Source organism: Erpetoichthys calabaricus, chromosome 6 (assembly GCF_900747795.2).
Source record: "Erpetoichthys calabaricus chromosome 6, fErpCal1.3, whole genome shotgun sequence".
In the NCBI taxonomy this organism is placed as follows: Eukaryota; Metazoa; Chordata; class Cladistia; order Polypteriformes; family Polypteridae; genus Erpetoichthys; species Erpetoichthys calabaricus.
In genome coordinates, this window is record NC_041399.2 from 140,894,121 (window position 1) to 140,909,617 (window position 15,497).

Consider the following 15,497-nt stretch of genomic DNA (forward strand, 5'->3'; position numbering starts at 1 on the left):
ATGTGGAGGGAGGTGAGTCATAAGAGGGGTTTGTGGCAGTGCGACAGAGACACTAATGGTTTTAACTGTTTAATCCATTTAGTGGCAACACAACCCGCTGTAGTGCCTGTTAGTGCAGAGTACACATGTGTTGGCTTTAATGATTGTTGGATGAGAGCAGCGCAGCATTTGAGGGGTACCGAAAACAAAAGAGAAGGTGATTGCCGAGTCTGGGGAGGTAGATAGTGGAAGGACGAATTGGACATTACCACACTGCTGATTTCTTTACTGGTAGCTATCCAGTGGGCTGGAGTAGCTCCAAGTGGTGGCTATTCTCACAGCAGTTATGCTGACAAGCCAGAATTAGCAAGTGGGTGAGAGAGGTCAAGGCAGCAGGAAGAAAGTAAGAGTCCTGATCTGGCAACATTCAGTCAAGGGCATGGCACCTGGGAAGGAGTTGTGCTGACCGACGGCAGTGGCAGCTCCCAGTCAGTGGCTACCAAATGAGATGTTAGTTCAAAAGGGTATGGAGGGCTGTGTCCTTAGGATGCCCATGGGTCTTGACAAAATGTATTGATTTTACCTTCCTGTGTTGGATTTTAACTATTTGGATTATTTGCTGTGACTTTTACCCTCAACTAAAGAGCACCAGATTTTATCATTGATAATTTATTGATTTATTTATTGAAATGCACTGCACTGTTTTGGTATTTGTGCGAAAATTAAATCATAAACTACTTTTGAAACATACTCTTATCGATATGTGGTTTCATCGCACTGGCTCATCTCTATTCATGACTATAGACAGTCTTAGGATCAAGGACGTTAGGGCAGCTGCAGTTAGACTGGACCATAACAGTCATATAATAGATAGTTATATCAAATACTTAACATTGCTTGATTTAGTGTTTCTATAAACATTTATGCTATTGTAATAATATAAATTACCTAAATGTGTTGATTCTATGGTGTGGCAATTTTCTGAAATTATATGTAATAAAATAGTATGTTTAATCTAATGAATATGCCTGCAATTAAAAAAAACATTGTTCTGCTTAATGATATGGCAACTACAGATACTTTTCTATATTATCGAAAACCACAAACTATATTATATTTTCTCCCAGAGCAGAGACCAATATGGAGTCATCACTGACTTGGCCATGTTCTCCTTGCCTTTACCTTCAGCACAGATTTGTTTTATGGAAGATGTCGGAAACAATTCAAAGGTAAAAAGTAAAAAGACAAACTTGTACAATGGTCCTTACTACATAACCATGGTGTACCTTTATGTTCAGTATGTTATTTGATCTGTCTAATCTACACATATATTAGTTTAAATAATTAATTTTGTATGTAGTTTATATTTTAAATGTTATAAATTTTATATGATTTTTTTTTATTCCAGGATTTTTTTTACTGTTCTTTTCTATGGTTATTCTTCTGACTTTATGGTATGTTCCTTTCTTCTACTTTTTGGGTAAAACAAGAATCATTGTTTTAATTATCTTTTTCATCAGACATATTTTTGCATCTTGCTGTTTATTGTCCTTTTAATCTCTAAAAAAATGTTCACACCTGATCTGTTGTATACTGATTTCAAGCAAACAAACTCCTCGAACTGCCACCTTATCGTGGTGGAGGGGTTTGCGTGTCCCAATGATCCTAGGAGCTCTGTTGTCCGGGGCTTTATGCCCCTGGTAGGGCCACCCAAGGCAAACTGGTCCTAGGTGAGGGATGAGACAAAGTGCAGTTCAACACAACCTCCTATGATGAATAAAAACTTTGGACGACGTTTTCCCTTGCCCGGACGCGGGTCACCGGGGCGCCGCTCTGGAGCCAGTCCTGGAGGTGGAGCTCGATGGCGAGCGCCTGGTGGCCAGGCTTGCACCCATGGGGCTCGGCCGGGCACAGCCCGAAGAGGCAATGTGGGTCCCCCTTCCCATGGGCTCACCAACCTATGGGAGGGGCCAAGGAGGTCAGGTGCAGTGTGAGTTGGGTGATGGCTGAAGACAGGGACCTTGGCGGTCCGATCCTCGGCTAAAGAAGCTGGCTCTTGGGACGTGGAATGTCACCTCTCTGAAGGGGAAGGAGCCTGAGCTAGTGCGCGAGGTTGAGAGGTTCCGGCTAGATATAGTCGGGCTCACCTCGATGCAGAGCTTGGACTCTGGAACCAATCTTCTTGAGATGTGCTGGACTCTGTACCACTCTGGAGTTGCCCCCGGTGAGAGGCGCCGAGCGGGTGTGGGCATACTTATTGCCCCCCAACTTGGAGCCTGTACATTGGGGTTTACCCCGGTGGACGAGAGGGTAGCCTCCCTCCGCCTTCAGGTGGGGGGACGGGTCCTAACTGTTGTTTGTGCGTATGCACCGAACAGCAGTTCGGAGTACCCACCCTTTTTGGAGTCCCTGGAGGGGGTGCTAGAGGACATACCTTCTGGGGACTCCCTTGTTCTGCTGGGGGACTTCATTGCTCATGTGGGCGATGACAGTGAGACCTGGAAGGGCGTGATTGGGGGGAATGGTCCCCCCCGATCTGAACCCGAGTGGTGTTTTGTTATTGGACTTCTGTGCTCGTCACGGATTGTCCATAACAAACACTATGTTCAAGGATAGCGGTGTTCATATGTGCACTTGGCACCAGAACACCCTAGGCCTCAGTTCGATGATCGACTTTGTGGTCGTGTGTCGGACTTGTGGCCACATGTCTTGGACACTCGGGTGAAGAGAGGGGCGGGGCTGTCAACTGATCACCACCAGGTGGTGAGTTGGCTTCGATGGTGGGGGAGGATCCCGGTCAGGCCTGGTAGGCTCAAATGTGTTATGAGGGTCTGCGGGAACGTCTGGCAGAGCCCCCTGTCAGAAGTAGCTTCAAACTCCCACCTCCGGCAGAACTTCGACCATGTCCCGAGGGAGGAGGGGGACATTGAGTCTGAATGGGCCATGTTCCATGCCTCTATTGTTGAGGCGGCTGACCGGAGCTGTGGCCGTAAGGTGGTCGGTGCCTGTTGTGGCGGAAATCCCCGAACCCGTTGGTGGACACCAGCAGTGAGGGATGCCGTCAAGCTGAAGAAGGAGTCCCTTTTGTCCTGTGGGACTCTGGAGGCAGCTAATAGGTACCGGCAGGCCAAGCGGAATGCAGCTTCAGTGGTTGCTGAGGCAAAAACTCGGGCATGGGAGGAGTTTGGGTAGGCCATGGAGAACGAATTTCAGATGGCTTCAAGGAGATTCTGGTCCACCATCCGGCGTCTCAGGAGGGGGAAGCAGTGCAGTGTCAACACTGTATATGGTGGGGATGGTGCGCTGCTGACCTCGACTCGGGATGTTGTGGGTCGGTGGGGGAGTACTTCGAAGACCTCCTCAATCCCACTAATATGCCTTCCAATGAGGAAGCAGAGCCTGAGGACTCAGAGGTGGGCTCCCCCATCTCTGGGACTGAGGTCACCGAGGTGGTCAAAAAACTCCTTGGTGGCAGGGCCCCGGGGGTGGATGAGATACGCCCGGAGTTCCTCAAGGCTCTGGATGTTGTAGGACTGTCTTGGTTGACACGCCTCTGCAACATCGCATGGACATCAGGGACAGTGCCTCTGGATTGGCAGACTGGTGTGGTGGTCCCCCTATTTAAGAAGGGGGACCAGAGGGTGTGTTCCAACTACAGAGGGATCACACTCTTCAGCCTCCCTGGAAAAGTCTATTCGGGGGTTCTGGAGAGGAGGGTCCGTCGGATAGTCGATCCTTGGATTCAGGAGGAACAGTGTGGTTTTCGTCCTGGTCGCGGAACAGTGGACCAGCTCTATACCCTTAGCAGAGTCCTGGAGGGTGCATGGGAGTTCACCCAACCAATCTACATGTGTTTTGTGGACTTGGAAAAGGCGTTCGACCGTGTCCCTCTGGGAATCCTGTGGGGGGTGCTCCGGGAGTATGGGGTACCGGACCCCCTGATAAGGGCTGTACAACCAGTGTCAGAGCTTGGTCCGCATTGCCGGCAGTAAGTCGAACCCGTTTCCAGTGAGAGTTGGACTCTGCCAGGGCTGCCCTTTGTCACCGATTCTGTTCATAACTTTTATGGACAGAATTTCTAGGCGCAGTCAGGGTGTTGAGGGGGTCCGGTTTGGTGGACTCAGGATTGGGTCACGGCTTTTTGCAGATGATGTTGTCCTGTTTGCTTCATCAGGCCGTGATCTTCAGCTCTCTCTGGATCGGTTCGCAGCTGAGTGTGAAGCAGCATGGATGGGAATCAGCACCTCCAAATCCGAGGCCATGGTCCTCAGCCGGAAAAGGGTGGAGTGCCCTCTCAGGGTTGGGAGCGAGATCCTGCCTCAAGTGGAGGAGTTCAAGTATCTCGGGGTCTTGTTCACGAGTGAGGGAAGAATGGAGCATTAGATCGACAGGCGGATCGGTGCGGCGTCCGCAGTGATGCGGGCTCTGCATCGGTGTGTCGTGGTGAAAAAGGAGCTGAGCCGTAAGGCAAAGCTCTCAATTTACCAGTCGATCTATGTTCCTACCCTCACCTATGGTCATGAGCTATGGGTAGTGACCGAAAGAACGAGATCGCGAATACAAGCGGCTGAAATTAGTTTCCTCCGCAGGGTGTCTGGGCTCTCGCTTAAAGATAGGGTGAGAAGCTCAGTCATCCGGGAGGGGCTCAGAGTAGAGCCGCTGCTCCTCCGCATCGAGAGGAGTCAGATGAGGTGGCTCGGGCAACTGATCAGTTTGCCTCCTAGACGCCTCCCTGGTGAGGTGTTCCGGGCACGTCCAACCGGGAGGAGGCCCCGGGGAAGACCCAGGACACGCTGGAGGGACTATGTCTCCCGGCTGGCCTGGGAACGCCTCGGGATTCTCCCGGAAGAGCTAGAAGAAGTGGCCAAGGAGAGGGAAGTCTGGGTATCTCTGCTCAAGCGGCTGCACCCGCGACCCGACCTCAGATAAGCGGAAGAGGATTGATGGATGGATGGAAACCTGAAGATGTTTTGCAATTTTAAGAATACAAATTAAGTAACAGAAATTTAGTTTAGATGTTCTCAATTCCTGATATACTCTCATAAAGCCCCATGTCTATATAGAAAAGCAAAATGTTAAGGTTGATGTCGTTGAGACTGTGACATAAATCTTACATGTTTAAGTAATGTTAATATTGGAGATCTTAATATAGATTTTAATGCTGTCAAAATCCTTATATGTGAGATATTCAAGCTAAAAATGGCCCTAATTCCAATGTGGAGAATAGTCATGTTGTCGTTACTGGTTATGACACAGCGACGTAATTCTTCAATGACTGATAATTTCTCCTAATAAAACAGTTTCAGTAGATCGCGACCCCAGTTTAATGTTGTGCCGATCCTTATATGTTTTTAAATATTCAAATTAGAAAAGCGTCTGTGTCTGTTGTAATGCCTGGGTGAAGAACTGGCATGTTAGTCTTACCGACAGGGCTACAGGAACATGAGCGACACTTATTCCTGTTAGGGGACCGTTTTCCTGTTTTTTTTTTATTACAATCCAATCCTGTTTTACATTGCCACAATTCTCGTTTTTTGAGTTATTCAAATTAGAAAAGTACGATTTACTAATCCTTATATACCGAATAGCTATTTTAGGTCGATATTGCTAACATTGTAATGTACATTGTGTGTCTGGACACCTTTTCTGTTACGTTTATTTGTAATTAATCTCTTTTTAATTGCCTTATTTAATTTTTCATACTTTTAATTCGAAAAAACATTCTTTTATCCATCTTGGTGAATTTATATGATGGATTAAGAGATCCAGGACGACACTGCACAAAAATGAAGCGGTTTGTATAGTGCAAAATATTAGAACCCAGTTCGGTATACTTCGTTCCTTTTAACATACATTATTTGAAAATGCGTCATACAAATGACAAGTCAAGAGACTTTTATTTTGATACATTATATTGAATTCACAAGCGGAAGTGTTTCTTTTCTTTTGCTTGCGTCACACAGTAAGTGTGTCCAGATTGAGCTTCCGTAGAGTGCTAATCACTGTTTTTTTCCGTATTTCGTTGCTGTTACATGTGGAGAGCAAGAGTTTACTGGCGATGGCTGTTGTTAATAGTTTCTTAAGTGACGCAGTGGAGGGTCAGTTTGATGACGCAGAGTCATCGGATTGGTATGTTATTTTCCTTAAATTATTTATGTTTAATAATGGGTGAAATTTTATAACAATGCGAAAGTAATTCTGTAGTTTCAAAAGTACTATGAAAAGGTGTATTAATATTGTTTATAACCTTATTTACTAACTTGTCAGCTGCTACAAAAATATAGTTTTTTTTTATTATTTATATCATACAATTGTGGTATTGATCAGTTTATTAAAAGGAAAATCGTTGATCGGTACGTACACTAAAACGTGTGGTTGTCCAGTCTCATTTATAGTCATTGGAGATTCTTGGAGAAATAAAGGTTGAGAACCACTGATACAAGAGACAAACTGGAATGACTTCTTTTTTCGCAGTAGTACCTGTAGATGTCAAACTTTGCGTTTACTTTTTTGTGTAGTTTTTTCGCTTTTAATTTCTTATCAATATGTTTACGTTTTAAGTGAATTACTTTCCCATAACGGTTAATTAGTCAATAAAAATCAATATATGCTTGTTTGCAGATACATCTTATTCCGTATGTACACAGTGCCTATTAATTGGCAGCCGATTTATTTTTCCCAACATAAGATATAATTATTTAGCTGACATTTAAACTGGATTGTTTTATGTCAAGTTTTGCGATGGTTTTATCCAAAGGAACTTGAAAGTCACAGGCACGTAGAGTCACTGTTTACATGTGTCTAAAATTAGACATAAGCGGGTTTGTTATCTACATGAAAGAGAGCGATTGATGTCTGAAGAAACTGAGAACCAAATATGCACTTTTGACTTTGGAGAGGTTAAGATGGTTGATAAGTGGTTTCACCATATATACTGTACTACCTGGGATGAAAAAATAAATTCAGCCACGCCCACATATTCATTCTTTCATTAATTTTCCACTGCTTATCCTAGATTGGGTGGGTGGTGGGGCAACAGTATTAGCTGCGAGGCCCATATGTCCCTTTCTCCAGCCGCACTTGCCAACAAAGACAGTGGGATCCCAAGGTTTTCCCAGGCCACCTAGAAGATATAATCCTCCCAGTGAACCTGGGGTCTCTTTCCAACTAATTGTGTCCACAAAACACTCCACAGGAAGGCATCCATATCAGATGCCCAAACCATCTAAATTGGTTCCTCTTGATGCAGAGGTTCAGTGAGTTTACTCTGAGCCTCTCCTGGATATCTGTGCTTCTCATTCAATATTTAAGGGAGAGTGTAGCCACCCAGCACAGAAAGCTCAATTTGGCCAGGTCATTACCCAAGCTCACGACCATACTGTAGTAGGGACATAGATCGATTGGTAATTTTGAGAGCTTCACCTTCTGACTCAGCTCCTTCTTCATCACTAGAAATTGGTATAGTGACCCTATAACTGCTCTTGCTACCCTTATCCGTCTGTCAATCTCGCCACCTCTTTTCTCCTCACTCGTAAACAAGACCCTGAGGTGCTTAAACATCTCCACTTGAGACAGTAACTGATTTCCCTCTCAAAGAGGACAGTCCACCTTTTTCCCTGCTGAGGACTGTGGCCTCAGATTTGAAGGTGCTGATCCTCATTCCTTCTGCTTCACACTTGATCGCAAACTGTCCCAATGTGTGCTGGAGCTCACAACCCAATGAAGCCAACAGGACCACATCATCTGCAAAAAGCAATTACACAATTCTAAGGCCATCCAACTGGGCATCCTCTCCTCTCTGGCTGCATCTTGATATCTTATCCATGAAAATCACAAATGGGATATGAGACCAAGAAAAGCCCTTGGTGAGTCCCACTCCCACTGGCAGCAACGCTGATGTTTTTCCAAGTATGCAGATAGAGCTCTCACTTATTATATGCCTCAGAACCCCATCCGCTCCCAGCACCCTCCACAAAATCCCTTGAGGTACATGGTCATACACCTTCTGTAAGTATACAAAACATATGTGGACAGATTGGGCATATTCCAGTGTCCCCTCCAGGATCCTCATTAAGGTAAAGAGTTGGCCCACTGTTCCACGGCCTGGACAAAATCCACACTGCCCCTTTTGGATCAGAGGTTCCACAAATGGACAGAGTCTCCTTTCTTATACCATGGCATAAACTTTTGCAGAGATGCTGAGGAGTGTGATACCCCAGTAGTTGGAGCACACCCTCTGGTTCCCCTTTTTAAAAATGGGGAATGCTACTCCAGGTGCACAGGTCCTGATGACCACACAACATTGAAAAGGCATGACAGCCCAACAATGTCCAGAACCTTCAGCCTTTCTGCACTGATCTCATCCACCCCCCGGGGTCTTGCAACAGCAAAGTTGCTTAACTACTTCAGGGAAATGGGCATTGATCCCCCATCAGCTTCTGGCTCTACCTTCTCCACAGAGGACGTGTCTGTTGAATTCAGGAGCTCCTGAAAGTGTTCCTTCCACTGCCAGACTACATCCTCAGTCTGGGTCAGCCCTTCTCCACCCTTGCGAGAACAGCCTAAGTGAAGCCTTTCCTTCCCCTTTGCCAGAACCTCATTGAGCCTTACTAATTTTCTCTTTCAATGGTCTCCCCAAACTCCAGCCTCTTTCAAGAGGTTTGGTTTCAGAACCAAGTATGTAGGTGAACATTAGCCTAACTATATCTAGTTAGTAGTATTGCACCTCCTTCACCCCCAAGAGAGGTGACATTCCATGTCCCAAAAGTCATGCGATTGGGTTCCAGTCAGCCAAGTGCTCTGCCTTCGACTGCTGCCAAGGTCACATTGCAGCTGGCCCTTATTCTTCCAGCAGGTGATGGGCCCACAGGAGGTGTCAACATATTGATCTATAATTTGCAGTAAACAAAATATTGAAGAATGTTCCATAAAATGATGGATCTTTCCCTACACTTTACAGAAACATTGTGCATTTACATTACATGCAGCAGACCACCAAATTTATTAGGTGAGCAAAAATATAGTAACAGATAATCTTAAAATAAATTTAGTCAAATAACTCTTAATATGTGATTTCATATCCTTTACTTTCAATAGCTGCATTGCACCTAATTGTCATCACCAAACGGTTGGTTTCATCTTTTGATATGCCTTTCCAGGCTGTTAACGACTGCCTCTTTCAGTCTCATCGCTGTATTTTTTTGCAAATTCCAATTTGGATTTAAACATTTTACTTGTTATGAATGGTTTGCATCTTCTGGTATGGATGCTATATTTCTACTCTAGAAGTCTTTTTGAATCGCAAACTGTGATACCTTTGTTTCTACTAAAATCCTTCCCATTACAACAAGTCATTTAAGAACTTTCCTTTTAAAGTTGTGACCCAACAGACACAATTGCTCATTCCCAACAATGGGTTCAAAAAATGAATAAATAGTGAATTTTATTATACACAGATACCTTTTTCAGGCTATTTCTTCAAAACTAGCACTCATAAGTGCAATTCCAATAATAATACTCCTCTAATCTCCTCCAGGCACGCCTTGTCCTCCACCTCCTGACTCTAACTCCCTGGATGAAGTTGAGAGACTTCTTTTATGCCAGATCTGGGAGTACTTCTGGTGCCACATGCTTACACACTGGAATCACTTGCGGTTCAGACAGAACCTCCTTAAAATGTCTTAAGTTTATATATCCTGATAGGGCTGTCCATCAGCACTACAATTCACAAGGTGCCCTGCAGGTGTACAAATAGGAGTTCTACCCAAGGTATATATACTGGGGGACTACATGGCCCCAAGAGGGAGTCTTACACTGCCCTTCCAAAATATCTTCCCGGCCAGGAAAGGTACCCACAACCAACTCACCTGGGATGCCTGTCCATCGAAGTCCTTCCCTTATGGCCTTCCATCTGGGTAAAGGACCACACTCCTTCCTGGCCGGGATGCCAGTCCATCCACTTTCGAATGTGGAATATTTTATGCAGACTTCAGTCCTTTACTGGAAAAATACTGTTTAAAGCCATATGGAAAATACGCTTAGACTTTGTTTTTTTTTTTAACTTTCCAAAAAGTACTTGCATTGACATTGTGTTATAGGCTTTACAGCTTCCGGAGCTCAGATTTGATTCCTGGCCTCATTTTTCTCTATATGTGGTTTACACATCTTTTGTCTTTGTGCATGCTTCCTTCTGTGTATTAAAGATGTTTTTGATAGGTTAATGGATGACTGAAAATCTGCCGTAATGTGGAAAAGTGTGTCCTGCAGTAAATGAGCTGCTGAAAGTTGCTGATGGCATTGATTCTGGCTTGAGGAAACTTTGTTATGGACTGAGTGTTTAAAGAAAACAAATGAATGACATAAGTCAACAGTCTTCCAAAAAAACCACAATATCAGTGGCCTTCACAAATACTTTTGAAGGGTAATTCTCAAAATTTAAGAAATAATAGAGCTATGTTTATTTTATCCATATATTTTATATAATACTGTTTTTCAGAAAAGGCCTGTTTTATTAAAGATGCAGCATATGAGCTTAGTGGTGTAGGTCAAACTCCTGTTACACTGGAATCTGAGGACTTTTTGTATTGTTCAAATAGCAATTTTTTAAATTGTATGTTCAAAGGTTAAAAAAGTACGCTTTTTTCTTTTATAGTGAAGGCAATGTTAATGAAAAGAATATTGGTTCATTGATAACATTAGAAGATAATGTGAACAGCCTAACACTTGATGCTTCAGTGGAAGAAAGAAATGATGAAGATTTTGAAAATGAAGATGTCGAGGCTGACTGGGATTGGGGAGATTCTGGAGGAGATCTTACAAAACGATATGCAGCTTTCAAGGGGAGCAACCAACAGGTAATTTCCAGTTAATTACCCGTTTAAATATGTGCTTTCAAAAGATTACTAGAAATGAGCTTCCTAATTACATGTTTTTTTGTAGTTAAATCATTTTTCAAATTTACACAAAAAATGTCTAATGTCATTCTTAATATTTGCTGAATGATTTGATATGATATTTATTAGAGAATGAACACCATTTGTCAATATGTCAAACTAACACAGACAGATACAGTACTGTATGTTTGAATTGTTGCTGTATTTTCTTGATACTTGGACATTACTAGGAGGCATCGCCCCCGCCAGCGCTATGCCCCGTTGTGAAGAGGGGGGCTAAACGCACCCCAAGGAGATGCAGCCGCTCCTCCGAAACCCCTCTTAAACGGTGATACAATGGGAAACAAATGCATTTTTTTAACCTTCTCTTTGCTCGATCAGCTGCCGGCTTGCTGATGCTGCTGCAGTGCCGCGTGGTCTGCATTTCATGTGGTGCATCAAACGTTTAAAAGCCTGTATAGCAGCTGTCCTTTTGTCTCACTGTCTTGTCTGTCTTCTCCCCTAGACATCATCAAACACTATTCGATCTCTTTTCACTGTTCCGATATTTCACCGAGTAATGTTTTCCGTTTGTTTGCTCTAATGTGATGTTTACTCTCATTTTTGTGAGACTTTCAAATTTTCCTACTTCCCATTATCTCTATCCTGCTCTGCATGTGTCTCATGGGAGTTGCTTCCAAAGGTTGTATGACGTGACTTGACTGTTTCGCAGGACGTGAAAGTGTCTCTCTTCAAAAGATCACGTCTTGTCGCAGGAAAAAAGTCTTGTATCGTCACAAGTTTTTTTTTTTTTTTTAATAATAGAGAGATATTGGCCTACTTCTATTAATAATTATTTTATTTTTTTTAGTCAAATCCCCAGAACTCAAGCCGTACCTCAAAAATATCTACACCTTCTGACAAAATGCTGAGAAAATATGAACACAAAATCAATTTAGGTGAGTTAAGATTTTCAGACAAGCTTTCTGTGACCTGGGGATTTGGCATTCAGCATGGTACATACTATGTACACATTAGTAAAAAAAAGTTGTATGCAGTATTGTGATACTCTCTATTTACGTTCTTGATGTCACAAACTAAAAAATGTATATCCTTTATTTAGATTTAGCTGTAGATAAACTCCTGTGTGGAGTTTGCATGTTCTCCCCGTGTCTGCGTGGGTTTCCTCCGGGTGCTCTGGTTCGGGTGCACAGTCCAAAGACATGCAGGTTAGGTGCATTGGTGATCCTAAATTGTCTATAGTGTGTGTGTGTGTGTGTGTGTGTGTGTGCACGCACCCTGCGGTGGGCTGGCGCCCTGCCCGGGGTTTCTTTCCTCCTTTGCGCCCTGTGTTGGCTGGGACTGGCTCCAGCAGACACCGTGACCCTGTACTTAGGATATAGCAGGATGGATAAAGAATGAATGGATAATTTGCAATGTGAGGTGGCACAGTAGCTTAGTAATTATTACCACTGAACTGCATACCCAGCCTTTTGAGTTAGAATTCCACACCCCATTGTTGCATATGTGGAGTTTGTATACTACCCCCATATCTGCATGGCTTTCCTCTCTTTACTTCCTTTTTCCTCCCATATCCTCAAAAACATGCATATTAGCATAATTGACAACTCTGAATTGGCTCTTGTGTTAATGCAAGTGTGGGGACTGTGCATAAATTAAAGTATAATTGGACTGGTATCATGTGTTGGTCTGGTTCCAGCTTTGTTTCCAGTACAGTTAGGATAGTTCCCTTGTGGACCTGAAATGGATTAAGCAAGGTTGAAAACATTATACTATGTTACAACTAGAAGTGTAACCTCAGCACTTTCAGCATTGTGTTGTGGAGTACAATAGAGCTCTCTGGCCATAAAATGTTCTATACACCAGGACCTTGGACAGTTTAAATTGCTTTACTGAACCTAGAAAGAATTAAATAATTTTGGGAAAAGTGAGTTTACTTGTGTGGGGTTCCCTCACTTCTTACAATAATATTAGTCAGTGATGATAGTTAGATGAACTATGAATTTCCAAAGATAATAACAGATGTATAACAAATGTTTTTTTAGAGCTCTTTGCATATGTTGTTTTGCACTTTTGGTAAAAAATGCTGTTGACTTGAAAAATCACATTTTAATTTGAACGAGCTGTATATACCCGGCGTTGCCCGGGGCAGAAGTAACCTAATCGGTCAAACACTTACATATATACCAAAGTAAACCTAATCGGTCAAACAGTTACATATATAAAAAAACCGAACCTAATCGGACAAACAGCTTCATATATACAGAAGCGAACCTAATCGGAGAAACAGCTAATCTATATACATAAGCAAACCTAATTGGTCAAACAGTTACATAAATACAAAAGCAAACCTAATCGATCAAACAGCTTCATATATACAGAAGCGAACCTAATTGGTCAAACAGTTATGCATGTGCAGAATGATTTTACAAACATTATGCGTGTTAACAATCATTAAAAAGAAAAGATTGAGGAACTCTTCTTCTATATGTGATGAAGCCACTAATAAGACAGATTTTTTTCAGTACCCAGCTGTTTCATAACTAAACTACTGCCACCCCAAAGTAATGCCTAATAGTGGTTTTTGGGGTAGCTGTGGAATAAAAAGGGTGTTTTTTAGTCAGTAAGAATCTGACACTACCCTTCAGTACGGGCTGAAGGGTGCCTATGTAAGGTTTTACATCCTTCCCGTATGGAAAAAAAAACATACTAAACTTTTTTTTCATCATTACAGATAATCTCAGTCAAATCGAAGTACGCATTATCAATTTATTTTTATCTAATTTTTACTTTTTTCACAAAGCCATCCCATGCCAATTTGTATGAATAAACTTTTGCTAGAGAGTTAGCAAAAGTTTATTCATGCACATATTTTAATACGGATAATCTATCTCTAATCAAGGTTCTCATTTTCATTCTAATTTAAAATAATAATAGATACTCATTTTTTTCTTCTGTTTTAGAAAAACCAATCTATGCCACCTACGTCTTCGTCAAGTCAGCTTCATCCAGCTTCATCACATATAGAAGAAGAGTTCCTCAATCTTTTCTTTTTAATGATTGTTAACACGCATAATCTTTGTAAAATTATTCTGCACATGCATAACTGTTTGACCAATTAGGTTCGCTTCTGTATATATGAAGCTGTTTGATCGATTAGGTTTGCTTTTGTATTTATGTAACTGTTTGACCAATTATGTTTGCTTATGTATATAGATTAGCTGTTTCTCCGATTAGGTTCGCTTCTGTATATATGAAGCTGTTTGTCCGATTAGGTTCGGTTTTTTTATATATGTAACTGTTTGACCGATTAGGTTTACTTTGGTATATATGTAAGTGTTTGACCGATTAGGTTACTTCTGCCCCGGGCAACGCCGGGTATATACAGCTCGTATATATATATATATATATATATATATATATATATATACATATACACACATACATGCAGTTTTAATAACACAGAAATCAATATAAACATTAACATCATTATCATATGAGAATATGAAGTAATATATAAGAAGCACATTTCATATAAATATAAATTATTAAACAGTAAAATCTTCTTCTGTAATTTGCTACCGTGGCAATTTGTGTGTCTGTCCAGGATTTTAAATGACCTGTAGCTCGCAAACCGTTGCACCTATACACTTGAAATGTGGTACACATATAGTACGTCACGTCTACTATCCGCTTTATGGGTGATGATTGTTTTAGTCTTTTTATCTTTATTTTATTTTATTGTACAATCAAGTCCTATCGGCGCACAGCAGGGCAGCCGTGGGCGGATGCGTATGGTGTATTCACTCCATGTTATCGTGCATTGCGCTGTCAGTGGTATTTTGATAAAAGAATTTGAACAACATATAAGAAGCGTATAAATTATTAAACAGTAAAACATTAACATTTAAGAAGTAAAGTTACATTAAGTACTACTGCTGTGCCTTCGGGTATACCTCATTTTTTGTTTGCCCATTACATGCTTAAATGTATACATTTTTTGGTGCACCTACCCGAGAACACACGAGATATAACCGAGCGTGGGAGAAGCATGGATTTTAAACACGCGTTGAGTTGATGTGCTGGTCTCCCTCGTGAAATAACTGGTAATGTTTGACTAAAATCTACAGCGAGTAAAACGACATTAGCTCCTATTTTTTTTTTTACGATCTCTGAGATGTTGCTTTTTTCGGTTCAAGGCTTCATAAGCTCTTTTATGTTGTATGGTGTACTTATCCCAAACCATCATCTTTGAATGTTGCAAGACTTTCGCCTTGTATGTAGATCGGGGTAATTACATTCATTGCATTCCTAGTCTGAATCACAATGTGATTGTATGGGTGGTTACCTGGCACTGTAGGGTTGCCACCCGTCCTTTAAAATACGGAATCGTGCCGCGTTTGAGAATGAAATTGCGCGTCCCGTTTTGAATCAATACTGGACGGGATTTATCCCGTATTTTTTTTATCATTTTTTTTTTTAAAGCAGCGTCTCATGCAAATCATCCCACACGCATTTTATGATGATGCCTCCTTTCCTACTTTTGATTGGGTAATACTTGATGTCATCGTTAGTTTGATTGGTGTTTTTAACTGTCCAGTGAGTAGGGCGTGTCTTTCAACTGTA

At 42.1% G+C, this 15,497-nt stretch overlaps 1 protein-coding gene across 1 annotated transcript in view; it reads left to right on the forward strand.

Annotated features, from left to right (window-relative positions):
* Positions 1-5,924: 5,924 nt before the first annotated feature.
* The window catches only part of riok1 (RIO kinase 1 (yeast)), a 130,007-nt gene continuing 120,434 nt past the window's right edge, over positions 5,925-15,497 (forward strand). The window contains exons 1-3 of the mRNA XM_051929080.1: positions 5,925-6,108; positions 10,631-10,832; positions 11,722-11,809. Of these exons, the coding sequence (XP_051785040.1) occupies positions 6,038-6,108; positions 10,631-10,832; positions 11,722-11,809 (361 nt within the window). The 5' untranslated portion in view covers positions 5,925-6,037. The remainder of the gene's footprint in view (positions 6,109-10,630; positions 10,833-11,721; positions 11,810-15,497) is intronic.